Genomic DNA, 17,636 nt, shown 5'->3' on the forward strand with positions numbered 1-17,636 from the left:
GGTTGAGAAAACAACTGTTCTAGCTCTTTTACTAGTCTTTTCGATTTGGTCCTTTAACAGACTTGAGATGCCCCTTTTTTCAAAGACTAAAATCCCCCTAACATCCAGACCCATTTCTGGGTACTCTATTGCAAAGATTCTTAATCTCCTCAGGTCTGCTTAGTGCTTCTCAAAGTTAGTCCCAGTAGCAATGTGGGATTTTATTTTTCTGACAAATCAGATTACAATGACGACTTCTGAGTTATGGAAGGTAGTTATGTTAAAAAACTCACCCAATGCACAGCACTGGAATGTGAGCAGAAACTCTCCAGTCAAAATAATATTAGTGCAGCTAGAATATTTTTTTCAGTCTTTCTACCTCAGGTAGATTTTTATATCAACAGATATAAGAAGTTTCTGTTGTCTTTGTGTGTGTGTGTGTGTGTGTGTGTGTGATTTTGTTGTCCTTTGCTTGTCAGTCGTAGAGAAGGAACATGTGTCAAGGGCACCACCTCCTAGGAACTACTCTGCTCTTGAGCTTTTCACGGCTTTTAGGAGAAGGTCTCCCTCCCTTGCCCAGGCTTACTTTCCACTGTCCTCTAGCCCTAACAGGCTTTGAACTTGTGACCCTCCTGCCTTTGTCCTCTGAGATCTGGAAAGACAGGTCTGTACCACCGATCTAGCTTCAGGTAGAAAGGTTTTAATGAGCTTATGTCATCCTGAGTGGTAGCTCACTATTCTCTTTTCTCCTGCAAAGGTATGGTATATTGACAACACCGTTTGCTTGATTCCCCAGGCCGGCTCTTCAGAGGACTCATCCCTGTATCTTCTCTCTGAGCTCTGACCACTTCCTGGAGAAAACATACATGGAACAGACGCTGGAGTGCTGTTGGAAAGAAGTCCCATGGGGACTGTACCTGAGTCTCTGAGAGTGACGAAAGCCTCCATAGTGACGACGTCTGGAAAGGAAGAGGGTCGAGGAGAGCTGCAGAGTGTCTCCCCACAACAAGCTGAGCCAGAGAAGAATGCCAGTGGCGCTGGCAGTGACCCTGCTGAACTTAGCATTGGGCTCGGCACAGCTGCTGAGGCCCTGATGCAAGCCTGTGTGCATGAGACCACACAGTCAGACATGGCATCTCCGGGTGTCCTCCATGAAGTGGGGCAAGTGTCACCCACACACAACACTCCTGATGACTCCCAGCTGCAAGGAAGCAAGGAGCTGGCAGTATCAGGCCCGAATCCTTCGGCAGAAAAGGAACTTAGATCTGTACACCATGCCATTCAAGGTGACCTGCCAAATACCAGCAGCACCTGTGTGGTACCTGAAAACTCCTTGGGCAAATCAAAGGCAAACTCAAACAGTGAGAAACCTGAGAAGTCAAATTGTCCTACCAGGGTCACCTGTTGCAGCAGCAAAAATCAAATGCTCTGTGATTTTCCATCTCCAGAAAATAGCCAGGGAATTGTACAGGCTTCAGATCCAGCAACGGCGGCTCACCCGTCCCCTTCTACAGACAGATCTGGTGGGGAAGGGCAGAAAGTCAACAGCGACACCACAATGGGGTCCAGTGAACCTCTACCAAGAAGAGGATGCTCAGAGAACAAACAACCCTCTGCCACTGCCTTGGACACCACGGGTGAAGGATCTGAAAATCTTCCCCCATCCTCCCTCACCAGCAGAGATTCCACCTGTTGTCCGGACGAAAAGAAAGTGGCGCCGCTAGCGCAGCTTCCGGCAGCGTCAAGGTTCAAAGAAGCCAGTACAATGACCTGCCATGCTGAAAGGGAGGTTAAGAAGGTCCCAGGCAGGGCTTGGCAAGACGCCGAGGTGCAAGCAAGTGTGGAGAGCAGGTCTGTCTCTACTAGCCCCAGCATCCTTCCGGCGTTCCTAAAGGAAATCCCTGCTCCTGAGCATGAGAATGGGCAAGAGCAGCTACGTGTAGTTTGCCATGGCAAAGGCAGTGGGGGCCACTTACTGGAACTCTCTAACAGCATGGTAGACCCCCAAGAGCCAAGGCAGTGTCCCGGCATTGTACCGCAGGTACACATCCAGCCAGCTGCTGCCACTCCTGCAGCTTTCAAGGCAGAATGCAAACCGGAGAATCAACCAGGAGAAGCCTTTAAATCCTCTCTGATGGCCTCCAGTCAAAACCAGGATGCAGAAGAAGATGGGCGGTCTTCAACAAGCAAAGAGGCAACTTCCGGGCAGCCTGCAGGAACTAATCCTGGCTCCCAGAAAGATAGCCCCACTGACCAAATTTCCCTCCTGACTGGGAGTCAAGCTGGGATAAATCATGGCTTGGGGAACTCTGAAACCAGGTCATCTGAATTTGTAGTGAAAACTACAAATGACCACAAAACACAGCCAGACCGCAAACCACCTGACTCCCGTGGAGGTGCCGGTAAAGATGACCAGCTAGAGAGCTCAAACCCCACTGATAAAAGAGGTGCAAAGGATGGGAAGCCTGCTTCTCCTCTTATTGTAAAAGAGCCCACACCTGGGACCACCTGCTCCGTAGATGCCAAAATCCTACTGCTGAATCCTAAATCTCAAGAAAATGAAGGTACAGGACCAGAGGCCAATCTTGCACCCTCCCCAGGGAGGAAGAGCCAGCAGAACACCTTGGAAGAACACAGACAGACCAAGACCGCCACAAGCCTGAGCCTGCCATCCGATGGCACCGGTGACTCGAGCCCAGGCTCCGGCAAGAGGACCCCTTCTCGCTCAGTCAAGGCCAGCCCACGCAGGGCCAGCCGGGTCAGCGAGTTCCTGAAGGAGCTCAACGTGACCGCGGCTGCTGCCCAGGTGGGGCTCACACCAGGAGAAAAGAAGAAACAGATGGGCGCAGACTCCAAGCTGCATCTGAAACAGTCCAAGCGAGTCAGGGACGTCGTGTGGGATGACCAGGGCATGACCTGGGAAGTGTATGGTGCGTCCTTGGACCCAGAGTCCCTGGGAATTGCCATCCAGAACCATTTACAAAGACAAATTAGGGAAAATGAGAAGCTAGTTAAAACACAAAGTGACCAGACTCGAAGATCTAGCTCCTCAGATTCTTCTTCAAATAAGAAGCTCAAAGGGAGACAGCAGGGCGTTCTGCAGTCCATGCTGCAAAACTTCCGGCGCCCCAACTGCTGTGTCCGCCCAGCGCCATCTTCTGTGTTGGACTGAAAGGAAACAGCACCGCTGTATGAGCTGTGGTATTTCTTATGTCTATCCTTATCAATGCTTAAGAGTTTGGATTTCTCTTTTGTTTGGGGTTTGTTGTCCTTCTTTTCGTTTCAGACTTAGCTATTCCAAACTATCTGGTCCTCCATAAATAAAATGCCATTTCGCATGGAAAGAACACAGGAAGTGAAGCAAAGCTTGGAGGTGAAGAAAGAAGAAATAATCTTCACTGAGGTTTTCCTAATACATAATTGTTTATAAAAACACATTTTCACTACATGTGAGTCGTGTGGTACATCCCCTCAGTCTGTCACAGGGTGGTATTTCCACTAAAATACCCATTTTACATTAAAACTAGCAAAAACCACTCTTAACAACACTGTGATGAGTTCTAGTCTTACTGAAGTAAGGATGCTAGTACCACAAAGGTTAAGTAGTTCATAAGAACCTTAACATAAAAAACTGAAACAAATTCAACTAATCCCTGAGACAAATAAGATAAAATGAAAGTAGTCAAAAGTATATAATAACAAATATGAATTGGCTATAAGCATCTGAAGCTTTTTATGTGAGCAAGTTCTAGTTAGAAAGGTTAGCTATGCCTCCAAACATGAGTACTGCCTGGACCAAACATGAATTTCTGTACATTTTCCTACACTGAAAGCAAAGTGCATCTCTGTCTTTCTGAGCAAATTAAAATGGTATTTTCTTACTCTAGGGGAAGTATCTGTAACTGGAGCCATGAAATTAAGGATAACAGTAAATTCTGAATTGTGAATTCCGATTCCTTAAATGCACAACCTAGATTCTTCCATATTTATCACTTTTCAGAGACATCCTTCAGAGATCTTTGTGAAATCGTAGCTTTGGGTGGCCATGTTGTCTCACTGGTTTCTACAGCAGGATAAACATGGACCATGGGATCATTGTTGGGGTGAAAACAGTAACTTGCACGTTGGGGTAGTATGGAGAAGGAGCACATTCATTTTCTCTAGGCAGTGCTGATCTGAAGGTTGCTGTTAACACATGTGAAAGACAGAGCGGCAGTTAACTGCCTTTGCTGAAATTACTCACCAGCAAAGAGGACCTACCATGTGGTTTCTGTTTCTTTTTTCTTCAGAGACTCAAATAGCAAGGGTATGGCCAAATATCTACTTTGGCTTTTTTTTCAATTTATTTCTATTTTGTAGATTATAAATATAAAAATTATACCTGAGCTCTAAAAACCAAAGCTGCATTGCCTTTGATGTCTAGGAGAGAACTTGACTGTGTGTAAGTAGGCCACGGTGACAGCACTCTCTGAGTCGGAGAATGATAATTACGGTGTTATACTTGGAGGCTTATAACGAATTTTTAATAAGGCACATTTTCAGTTTCCTACTAATTGGTCTCTGTTAAGAATGCTTTATAAAGTAGAAATTACTGTCAAATTGCTGATCAAATTGCTGTATTAATGATTAGAGATTTAGCATAAAACTCTCCTTTAGTATAAGTACCTTTGCTGGGACTTAACCTATCTCCCATCTTGCACACACTGGGGCCTTCTGTCACATGTCAGCACCCATGCTGTGTATACACAGATTACCCCCGTGCATAGCCAGGAGCAGCTGCCCACAGAGCCCACTCCAGATGGTGGGCCCTAGCAAGCCTTTACACTGAAGTGCTGCAGCAGGCTGCGCGTACAGAGAAGAAAGAATTCTGATCAGTAATAATGTTTGTGGGTTTAGAGTAAGCATAAAATGCCTAGATAGTTAATGAAGCAGAGGCCTGAGAGAGCTGTAGGCATCTGTCCCAGATTCAGTAAATCAATAGTCTTCAGTTGGGTGTGATAGTTGTACCTCTCAAATCGAAAACTAAAGAAATGTTTGATTACTAAGTTTGGTTTTCTTTGGTACTAGAACGAAATACTTAATTTCTACAAGACTCTAGAAAGCATCACAAAGTGGTACAAAGAGGTTTTGGCTTTGCTCCCTCTAGAAACAGCAGTGGAAATGACTTACCAAATGGATACATTAAGCTGGGAAGCTGTTCAGGAGTTTATGTCACAGAACCTACCCGTAGACACGCTCGTAGTAAAATTGCATTTGAAGTTTTTCCGTTCCATAAGCCTATGACACAGCCCAGCATTTGACCTTCAAGACAGCACTGGAACCCCTCACCTTCTTTAACCAGGGAGACACACGGTGTCTTTTGTGGCACATTCACCCTCCATCACTTGTTCTTCTTGCTTTATCTGTGTGACACACACTGGCTTGAGAGTTATTTGTGTCTCTCATTATTTTGTAACATGCCATTTAGACCTTCCCAATACATATTAGATTTTAAATATATATTGTAAATGCTTTATTAAAGAAAGAAATAGAAAAGATTTCTTGTTATCAGTCGTAAAGGAAGTGAGAACTCAGCATCTAGAAGTTCCTTCAGCATTTACAATGTAAAGATGCTATACCACTTACGAAGAAAATAGTAGAATTCTTAAACTGTAATTATTCTGTTTCTGTGACCATGAGACAAACACCCCAGCTTCCACTATTTGTTTATCGTGAATGATTTTATAACAATATCTTTCTGAATTCGTGGTTTTTGATGCCAGGGCCGCCTATGTAAAATACAGTAAAACCCTGATCAACCCATCATTTTGGATCAATGACATAAGATAAATATTTTGTTATATCAAAGTTAACCCAAAACCCGTGTGTATGTATGTATGTTCAAAATGAAATAGTTGTAAAACAGATTCATATGTTTTCCTACTTTGATTAGTTCAGCTATCCAGACTGTAATTTGATTTTTGATAATTTTTTTATTCTTAGAAATCGTCCAACACATTATTTTGGATATCTCTATTGCCGGTGTTATAGATTAAATATAAAGCTGAAGTAAGTTGGACTGAATGTGTATGTAAAGCCTCTACTCAGAGGCTGGACTTTGTAACCAAATCCTTAGCAGGAGCTTGCTATCTTGAAGAGAAAGATGAAGATAAGGAAATTGTCATTTGGTTGGATCTGAGAATCTTGGAGTTTGGCTGCCCTCAGTTTGTGCTGTTTTGCTTCATTTGGGGATCCTCCATCATTCTGGGTATGGTGTATATACCACACCAAAAACAGAACACAATGGGGCTTCAACTTTTATTTGTAGGGGGTGTATGAGAGTGTGCTTTTAATGTCACCTGTCCAGTCATTTTTCTATTCACTTTTACATTTACTGAAAATACGTGAGAAACTACTGTCTTCTTTTACTGCTACAATGGAAGTATTTTTAAAAGACCCCCTTCTAGTGCCACATAATCCTCCATATTTCTTGTCTACTTTTCCAGATCAGTATAAAGAAAACAATATATTAGGATAACATCTGCATATAGGTATATATGCGTTTATTAGACCCTGGCCAGTCATGGCCTTTTGTAGACTCAGATTCACTAACTAGCTACAGTGCAGCCATGGAGCCGAGGCTGTCTACTCTCTCTGGCTTTGTTCTAAGTGGTGTGTGAGAAATGAACTTGTGAACTCCCCAGTGCGGTGACAAAGTGAACTCCAAAGTATCTTAAGTGAGCTGACAACATTGTCACTACCACTGCGTTGCCTACATGATGAGTCAGAAGCCTTCTTTCTGACCATGTCAGTACCCACTGTTCCACATTCATACCCGAGCATTTTGATTTGTTAGCAGTGTCTCTTGATGTGTGCGCAGCCTCTTTGATTCTTTCCAAATGCAGCTCAGCTGCTGCTGCCCCCTGGCAAATGAAACTGCAATCTGTGAATCTCCTTGGGACCTTACCCTCCCCTAATGAAATTCTGTAACTGATAAGTGACTATAAAAGTCATCTGTGTAGACACATAGGCTTATTAATAACTATATAATTTTGAACAATTTTCCAAAAATAGCTTTGTAAATACTTAAGCAGTTTTTCCATGAACTTTGTCTTACTTTTGGAACAGAGACTATTCTCTTTGACTAAAAAATTCAAGTAAGTTTGATTTCAATAACCAAGAAACTAAATGAAGAAGTGATGTGGGACATTTCTGCCTGATGGTGATAAATGCCAGAGGTCTTTACTCCTTCGTTAATGCTGAATACTCACCAGCTCAGCTACGCACTTGCCACAACCGAATAACCTCTCTCAAAGTAAATCCAATACATCTGTAAATGTGTATATAAACCAACAACGGATGATCCTGAAGACAGTTTGGCTGTTAGGAAATCCAAGGTGACAATAATTATAAAGGACATCCAAATAACTGCAGTCTCAATAACATGGTGGTGGGGGCCAGGATGGTGCAACAAGATGTTATTTCCACATTTTTTCTAAAAACCAGATATCTCAGAAACCAATTTGAGGATAAAGACTGTTGACTGTGAAACCAAAGCCAAGCAATACCATGCCAAAATGAGGCAGTTGTACCAGCAAGCGCATCAGCTGTGGGCACACATTGTGTAAGTATAGCTTCCTCTGTGAAGGTTGACGACCTCAGAGAATACGTGGAGGGACAATTTCTGCTTTCTGTTGGAAAGCCTGGTGAGATGCATTACAGATGGAAGCCGCACCCATGACCAGGAGCAAAGGTTAGCTTGCATCTCTGTTTCATTCCAGCCACGCCTGAAGAGGAATCACTAAAAGTCTTGCTGGCTTCCAATTCAAACCAGAACCTTTGTCAAATAAAAGGATTGAATTTACAGGAATTTTTCTTCCAGGACACTAGCATGACATATGCAACTCTCTTAACTTGACATAGTGGATTGCCAGATGTGGCAATGAAAAGCAGGCTCCCAAAAGTACTGAAACACAAGCCCTTCTAGCAAAAGGAGCCTCAAATAATGCCTTACAGAGGATGTTCTAGACACTTTCTGAATACTAATGACTCGTCAAGTGTCTTTCTGGGTTCAAGTTCAAAATTAATTGGCTGCAAAATATTAGGAATTAAGTCACATATTTTGCACTTCAGGAAAAGGCACTGATGATCAGCCAACAAATGATAATAATGATGAGATGTTCTCATGATTTGCGAGCGCTATGGAGAATTAAATGGGAGAGAACATTGAGCCCCTAGATCTCTTCAATGTGAAAATGTCATTGGTTTTCTTTTCCCTAGGTATAAAATTATAATTTGGGTTTGTTTTATTTTAACATTGCTGCTAGTATTAACTTTTCTTATTTTAAAAATTAACCTGTCTCTTTTGGGAAAACTTCTAAGTATTAAACAGTTTCTTTCTGATTCATGTGACTTATTAACTCTCTGTGAAGGTGGTGTGTGGAGCAAACCACCCCCGATGAGCAAAAGGAGCTTGTCTTTGTCTGGAGGCATTCTTTCTAATTTCAGTGTGGATTCATGGGCATTCATTTTAGGCCATGTCTTGAAGTAAGTCACGTCTTACCATGTCTTGAAATGACACATTGTGAAATGACAGCATCTAGTCCTGCATTAGACGGAAGGAACTACTACTAACGCTTGCTATCAGGGGATCTACAGGTACCTAGTATTAAAGATGACAGAAGTCCACATGGCCTGAAAAATCAAGAAAAACTTTCAAGTAGCAATTCCTAAATCTCTATATTTATTTACCTCTGCTGTACTAATGTGTGAAAAATATGTTGTGCATAATACTGTAGCTGGTTGTGGTATGTCTGTACATTCTATAAGTGTGTGTAGTCTGTGAGTAACTGCCACTTTCATGTGTAGGGAAACAAAATCGCATGCTATAGCCCATTTCAAGGCTATTTCCTATTGCCAGGTAGGCACATTCAGGAGAGTGAATAAAACCAACAAAAATGTGCATGTATGTTCAGTAACAGAGTAGATACTTTCAGTTGATGATGATCAAGAGGGACCAGGCTTGGTTTGGATTTTTTGTTTGGTTTGGTTTGGTTTTTATTATCTACAAGAGTAGCCAGCATAGTTACCGCAAAGGCTGAATGGAGTGGTCTGTACATTTACATGTTACTAAATATGCCAGAGCTAATTTCACATGTCATTAGTCACAAGTAAGGTCAGTTCTTTGACCACTGGGTTGACTGACATTCTTCACACATCCTCTGTGTTAAGTGTGTGACAGTATGTACATACCATGGGTGTGATTGTGTACATACCTTGTATGAATTATCTAAATTCTCTAAGCAGTTGCAAGAAAGCAGAATGAAGAGATAATTATTCAAAAGCCTCAAAAGGGCTAGTCAATATGGATTTCCATTTTCTACACATAAAATGTGTATATAGCCGAATGTAAATATCATATCCAAATTGATGTGCACACAAAATGCATTTTATTCATACATTATTCAACATTTGAATAAATCGTTAGCATATTAAAACAACTAATTAACAGCTACATCTTTCCATAACTTTCCTATTGGACATCTATTAGTATTGAACTCAATGATCCCCCGTGAGTGATATTACACCCAAATGGCAGAGTTTATGTGTGTGAAAGTCCCGCCTATTTAACGTCTCACTGAGTCTGGTATTTGAACAGCTTCAGGGTATTAATACTCTTTTTTAAATAGAGCACTGTATCTGGAAATGACACACACTGGGGGAAACTACTTATATTTTGGAAGCTGAATTTGGACCTTTACCAGTGTTTATACTCACAGCCTGACAGAAAGCTTACATTTCTGCCGAAGTCTCCCTCGCTTTCTCCAGCGTACATAATCATTCAAAGTAGAGATAACCGTAGGCCTCCTCTTGATATTAGTCAAACCGTGTGTCCCCACACTGAGGAGAAATAAAAGTTCAAAGTGAAAATAAATGATAGGTGCTGTTGGTAAGAAAGGATAGCATGAACAATTGGAAGTTCCTTAAGAAAGACTCAGGTACTCTACAGACTAATCCAAAGGCCAGAGCCGTTAACCAGTTATTGGCAATACCAAACAAAATTATACAATCTATCCGTTTTCAGAAAGGAATTGACCAAAGTTTTCTCATTTCTTCTCAAAGAAAATCCTCTGCTAAATAAAAATTAGAAACTGACATTCTTAAAAGTTAGTATAATTTGACCCCAACACTATGGCACTAGAATCTGTTAGCTAGTTGCTGGGCTGACAATATGAACAGAAATATCAGCGTTACTCCTCGATAGAGAATTCTATTCTGTACAAATACAACCACTTTCACTAAAGGTTATGAATAGCATTTGAACACACATTCATGGGTTAGGAAGTGGATGTATAGTCTTCACACCTTAATGATGGGTAAGGTTAACTATTGTACAAACACTACATGACAGCAGATGGCTGGGTTCACCTGTGATAGAAATACAATTCCTGAAATCTTGATCTTCACCAATTTTGCTCTTGCATAAAAGAAATGTATGTTCTCTTGAGAAATGTATACAATTTAAATATCACCAAAATATTCTATCAATGTGACAATCATTTACAGACACTGACCAAAATGAACTACCATATTTAATCACTGAACAAATGGTAATATTCAAAATTGAAAGTATGAAACTAGTTATGGCATAATGTCTTCTATAAAAGTCATAAAATAGTTTGTTTAAAAAAGTTCTCTTTTCTTGGACGCTGTTCAGTAAATTCATTTTCGTTCATGGAAGGTCATGTTTATATAAAGATAATGATTTCTTAGACTGCAACCTTAATTTTGCATTTGCCTTTGGTTTTTTAATTGGTATTTAAAATACTGAGATTCAGCTGGCTAGCTACTTTTGTCCTTAAACGTTTTGAAATATAATTTTTTGCATCTCGATCCCATAATAAATATAATATGAAATAAAATTTCCTACACTTCTATTGCTGTTTCTATTGTCACCTTTGCTGTGGAAATTGTTTCGGGATATACCAGTCACTTGATCTCCTGACTGACATTTTTCTACTAGGAATGTGGAGTAGAGCCTAGAGTGTTTACCATGAAAGAGATGTGCTTTCCTTAGATTAGATAGAATTCTTATTGGGTCAGAAATGCCTCCTGATTATCAAAAGCACAAGTTCTCTTGCACTTGATAGAGGGAGGTGGTGGGGAGATTGAATATGTCTGTATGTTTATGTGCATTTATCTTTGTGTGCTTGTGTGTATATGTGTGTGTGCACATGCACAAGCCTGGATGGAGAGATATAACAGCTTACTGCTGCTGGAACTATAGGCAAGGTGGTGGAACCTAGATTGCCTTTTATCCACACCCTGCTGTCTTTCCAAGATTATTGCTGTGCTCTTCCAACCTCTGTTCCTGAGTAAGTTATTGGATCCTGTTATCGTGATTCCCAGAAGGCAAAAGGAAGTCCAGTCTTGTCCTTGATTTGGTCTTGATGATTAATTATATGAACACACTTTGACCCTTTTGTTTCTTTAAATTTGTCTTCATTTTATCAAAGAACTTTTAAGGAGAAGTATAAGATTTATAAACTTAAACTTTACAAAAATCTATTAATTTTCCATAAACTATAAACCAACTGTTCTCAACCTATGGGTCATGACCCCTTTGGGGGTTGCATATCAGATATTTACATTATGATTCATAATGGCAAAATTACAGTTATGAAGTAGCAGCAAAATAATTTTATGACTGTGATCACCACAACATGAAGAACTGTATTAAATGGTCATAGCATTAGGAAGATTGAAAAACCACTGCTTAAAACAACTATTTGTTTAAACAGTGATAGCTTTAAATTTTCCTGTAGTCATTCAGTCTTTCTAAATTAACATGTACATCTAAATACATCTAAACATATGCTGTCACAGTGTCAAATGGTGCCTGGGGTAGCTATTACTCTTCTATACTAAGATATTCTATCCTGGCCAGGCAATGGTGGCACACACCTTTAATCCCAGGACTCGGGGGCAGGGGGAAGGCAGAGGCAGGTGGATATTTGTGAGTTCCAGGCCAGTGTAGTCTAGTCTAGTTCCAGGACAGGCACCAAAACTCCAAGAAACCATGTCTCGAAAAACAAAAACAACAACAAAAGATATTCTATCCTGGCTCTGTTAAGCCTCAAACATTTCCCTTCTAGGAGACACTGTCTGGCAGTGGTCACAGGGTGATTACACTAGATTGCTGTCTTCTTAAGTGACTCTTCTGCCAACTATTCTCACCTTCCCCTATTTTTAGGTTTGAGAAATGTGCAGAGTAGGTCTTTCACATCATTTGGCTTAACTGGAGTGATATTAAATAAAACTTCATGTGCAAATAAAGTTGTTTGTGCAAAATGATATACTGTGTGGTACACTGCAGCTTCCATGGTGAGATTTTTTTCATCTTTATTTTAATTTTTATTTTCAGGGGGTGGAGATGGTGGGGTGAGAAGATGAGTTTGGGGTACATGATTTCATTGTGAAATTCACAAAAAATCAACAAAAAGCTAAAAATGAAAACAACTATTGTTTGTGAAGAAAGACCATCCCTTTCCAAGCCTTGCAGGATGATTTTCTGAGTACCAGGCCATCTGGGTCTATTGTAGCTACATAATACACATCATCAACTTGGTGGTCCATCAATATATTATTCACAGCTCCAGGGGCTGAAAAGCCCATCAGAAAAAGTTGGTTTGCTGTCTAGTGGGTGGCTTCTTTAGCTTAAAGATAATGTTACTTCACTGTATTTTCACATAACAGACGTAGCAAGGAGTGTCAGGCTTCTTTTATAAATGAAACAATAGTCCCATCTGTTCTTATGCCCTAATCACCTGCCAAAGATGGCACCTCCTACCACCACATCAGGAGTTATGATTTACATGCAAATTTTTGGTGAATAAATACATTTGGACCAGAGCAGATATTTATTTTTGTTTTTTTTTAATTTTCTATATAAGAGTGTTTTGCCTATATGTTTGTGCCATGTCTACAGTGACCACAGAGGCCAGAAGAGGTCAGTAGATTGACTAGAACTGGAGTTACAGGCGGTTGTGAACTGCCCTGTGGCGTGCAGATTCTGGGAATTAAATACAGATCTTCTAGAAGAGCACCAAGTGCTCTTAATTACTGAGCCATCTCTTCAGCACCACTGATACATTTTTAATGAACTTGTCAATTTACTAATCTATAACTAATGTTGTAAATGCCAACATTAGTTCAATTTCACCCACACCATTATAAAGTATTAGTGAGCTAATTTTTAGAGTTTCAAAATTTGTAGGTGTAGTAACTACACTAACGATGTTCTGCAGCTAGCTTTTCTGAATAAAATGTAGAGAACTAACATGATTAAATTCGTATTATCTGGATGAATACTAAACATGCTTGAAGTGCTTCTCTGGAAGGAAGATTGGCATCTCTGGAATCTCTAAACCTGGTTTGTCCCCACTTTACATGCCTCAGTTAAACTGTGTTTACAAGGAAGTTAGATTTCATGAAGGGCTGGAAAGGATTTACTTGATATCTATATTCTTTAGCCTATGATGAAAACTAAGATAATAAACACATACCAAGCATTCATCTGAGTACTTCCATATATACCTGAACCTCGGATGATGCTGTGTAAAAATGGACACCAGGTCTCAGTAACGTGTCCTTTTTCCATTGGCAGATTCTTCAAACAATTTAGATGATCAAAGGGATGCAGGATAGACACTCTTGATGTCAACAGATCCTTGCTTCAAATCTCAGCTTCAAATTTATGAACTGGAATTCTTGACTGAGTAATTTAATTTTCTGAATATGGAAGCATTCATATATAAATTGAGGGTAATAATAATCTCAAAAAACAGTAGGAATTTAATTGGATAGACAAAACAATTCCATTCCCAACTACCCTAAGTTTTATCATTTTATTGCTAAAAGCCTAGAGTTTTGCCATTTTCTTCTCCATACTACACTTTCTGTAAACCTAGATAACTGCTCAGAATAGTTTTAAACATGACTATGAGACATCAAATTGACTTTTAAATTATTTCCTTTTGTTGTTTGAAGTATGAGGACAGGCAATACTTCAACCACTTACAGTTGTCATATCTTTGAAAAATAGGAAAAGATTTTGATTAATTTTGTCACATCATGTATGATTTATAAGATTAAAGTGAAATATTAATATAAATTGTTCAAAAAAGGAGAGAAAGTGGAAACAAACTTGGAAACTTTAGCTATGTGAGAACCTAAGCCTTAAATGTGATTTAAAAAAAAATTTTACATACAAATTTCTAGAAAAGTGACATGATTGACATGATTTGTTAAAACATAGGAAGAACACCTACAGGTCACTTTGAAGGAAGACCAACTAAACAGAAAATCTTGAGTCCACAAAGTTTTATCCTGACAGATGAGAACCTCCATGTTGCTAGAGGTTAACCTAGGAGTCTACAACAAAGGGTCAAGAGAAAGTACTTCAACTTATCAAGAAATATCAAACTGAGCAACTGAGGAGAGGGAACCTGAAATGACCCTATCCTATAGCCATACTGATGAATATCTTGCATATCACCTTAGAACCTTCATCTGGCGATGGATCGAGACAGAGACAGAGACCCAAATTGGAGTACCAGACTGAGCTCTTAAGATCCAAATGAGGAGCAGAAGGAGGGAGAACATGAGCAAGGAAGTCAGGACCACGAGGGGTGCACCCACCCACTGTGACAGTGGAACTGATCTATTGGAATCTCACCAAGGTCAGCTGGACTGGGACTGAATAAGCATGGGATGAAACTGGACTTTCTGAACATGGCGGACAATGAAGGCTGATGAGAAGCCAAGGACAATGGCACTAGGTTTCGATCCTAATACATGAACTGGCTTTGTGGGAGCCTAGCCTGTTTGGATGCTCACCTTCCTGGTCCTGGATAGAAGTGGGAGGACCTTGGACTTCCCGCAGGGCAGGGAATCTGGACTGCTCTTCATTCTCGAGAGGGAGGGGGAATGGAGTAGGGGGGGAGGGTACGGAGGTAGGGGGAGGGAAATGGGAAACGGGGAGGAGGAGGAAATTTTTTTTTGCAACTAAAAAAAATAAAATAAACAAAAAAAAAGAAATATTAAAGTGAAGCTGCCTGGTGGTATTTGAATCTCTGCATGCTGCTGAAGAGGAAACATTCTGCAAAGAATCTACAGAAGCCATGGTCAGATAGATGGGAGCACATGCCTCTTCTGAGACTGCAGCACCCAAAGGAGAATGAACCTTCCATATCCTCTCTTCTCCTCCCTCCTTTATCTTTACCCAGACTGTCAGAAACAAAACTTTTGAGAGTAGGAGAAAAGATTCAAAATCACTTGACCTACACATTCATCATCTCTCCATTGTTCTATTCAAATACGACCCTGGCTACTTATGAAGAAATTTATCTAGCCCACTTGTCTGGAGACTCAAGGGGCACAGCACTGGTTTGAACTCCAGTCTCAGCTGCACCACATTGTGGTCAATAGCATAATGAGCATGTGTGTAAGAGCAAGCATGTGATTATGTGTTGAAATAGGAAAACAGGGATAGAGAATGGGTGAGTGAGGCTTTCATCCTTTATGTCAACCCTGTCATGAGAACTACCAAAGAAGACATGTCACAGCTACCTCACACTCATTGACATAAAGGTCTAAAAATAGATTCTACTTCCCAAAGGTGTCACCCTGGACATAAAGTTTTCATTCACAACGGGCCCTTTGGGGGTATAAGTTATATTAAGAGCACAATATCAGCCAACAGAAAAGCCTTCAGATCATAAAAAAAGCATGACTGTTGTGGAGGAATTGTCCATACAGACATTCCAGTGTGCCAATAAAGCAACCTTGAATCTAGGATGGAATCACAATTGGCTGACAGAGATTACCCATAAAGTTCATGGAGAACTTTACAGGGAGGTTAGAGAGGGAACAGAGGAACCTGGGGGGAGTTCAGGGTGGGAGCAGGGGCAGGGGAGTGGGGTTCTAGCACGCATATTCCAGAAACATGGTCATCAGTCTTTCCACTTTCCTTGGATTCTTCAGTTTTTTAGTTCAGTTTCTGACTCCTGAGTTTTTATTATTACTAGAATAAATTAGACAGTCATTTCATCTGGCAGTTACACATTCCATTTTTATTCACATGATTGTCACATGACACTGAATAGTTTATCTTGGAAACGAGACTGCATTTGTAATGTTTAATGATATGATGATTGAATCAAGTGATGAACCCCCCAAAATTAGGTAGATATCTTCACTAAGTATGTATTTGCTGTATTTGAGCCATGTGAATTGTCAGCCCCAAAGGAATTTGTATTTCTTGATCATCTAGAGGTCCTTGAGTTACTACATATTTTAGAGGTCAATAACATCAGACCTTGTACAGGAAATGGAAGCAGGAAATGAAAAACCCTGCTTTATTTCTGGTCACTGTGTTTTGCAAAATCTCAAGATAGCTCCTAAGATTTCTTCTCCCCACTTTGTGTGCCTTCCCCTAGTTATTGAATCACTGTTGCATGCCATTTGAGTCCAAAGTCAATTGGCCTTAAAATACAGTTATCTAAGACTGACACAATCATCACGAACTGTTAAAAAGTTTCATCCAATTGATTCTCAAAGGAAATGTCAGAGAAACAGTTTCCAGCTAACTGTCCTCTAGGAAAGCCACATACCCCAGAGCCCACATCTACAGAAGTACCACCTGACTCTAGTGCTGAAATCGGACCCTAACTGGCAAGCAAGGAAGAAAAAAAGCACCCAATCCTTCCCAGAGTTGTACAGAAATCAATCCTGCCAACAACCAGTCAGCTTAAGGGAGAACACTGCATTTAGGGAAGAGATGCTTTCTTCATCATCACCACTCTGGATGTTTGCCAAGCAAAACCTGAGCAAAGAAGTGAGCCACACTGACCTACAGCAATTGTGAGCCTGTAATTATGATGGTCAGCTTTAATTGTCACCATGTACAGTCACCTGGGAAGAGAGTCTCAATGTGAGACCTGTCTACACTGAGTTGGCCCATGGATATGACTTGGGGAGTGATTGCTGTGAGCTAATTGATGTGAGATAACCCAGACCAACGTAGGTGGCACCATTCCCTAGTAAAGAGTCTTGAACTGTATAATAGTGAAGAAGGCAAACCAAGCACAAGCAGAAAGGTGAGTGTATGTGACTGTGGATGGGATATGACTAGCTGTCTAAAGTCGCTGCCTTGACTTCCACACAATGGTGGACCATAAACTGGAGTAGTCAGCTGAAGTAAACCCCTTTTTTGCCTACGTGCCGGAGCCCACAGAAGTGGATTCATTCCACCCTGACTAAAGGTCAGAGAAATCAGGCCTATTCTTGCTCCTTTAAGGTTATTGACAGGAGTTTTGACTTAAATTGTAGCAACTACCAGGATATCTTGATCTAGGGTGTGGTTAATTGGTGTTTGGGGTATTAAGATAGTAATTACTTTGATTGTGTCTTGTATCAAGGTAAGGAAGTCTTTTGACTTCCCTCTCCCTTTTGGATCAGGATATTTAAAAATCACAAGAAATAAACACAGTCTCTGTTTTATTTTCCTAACATTTTTTCCTGACATTTCTAACTCACACCTCTACCCTGAAAGGTATGAACCTGTCAAGGTTAGACACTGACAGATGTTGTCTCAGTATTGAGTAATGACAGATGGC

General features: G+C 40.6%; 1 protein-coding gene across 1 annotated transcript in view; it reads left to right on the forward strand.

Moving 5' to 3' along the window:
- The window catches only part of Gprin3 (GPRIN family member 3), a 65,711-nt gene extending 60,447 nt beyond the window's left edge, over positions 1 to 5,264 (forward strand). Inside the window, exon 2 of the mRNA XM_013351279.2 lies at positions 776 to 5,264. Within this exon, the coding sequence (XP_013206733.1) occupies positions 884 to 3,151 (2,268 nt within the window). The 5' untranslated portion in view covers positions 776 to 883 and the 3' untranslated portion in view covers positions 3,152 to 5,264. The remainder of the gene's footprint in view (positions 1 to 775) is intronic.
- The last annotated feature ends 12,372 nt before the right edge of the window (positions 5,265 to 17,636 follow it).

This window comes from Microtus ochrogaster, linkage group LG3 (genome assembly GCF_000317375.1).
Source record: "Microtus ochrogaster isolate Prairie Vole_2 linkage group LG3, MicOch1.0, whole genome shotgun sequence".
Taxonomy (NCBI): domain Eukaryota; kingdom Metazoa; phylum Chordata; class Mammalia; order Rodentia; family Cricetidae; genus Microtus; species Microtus ochrogaster.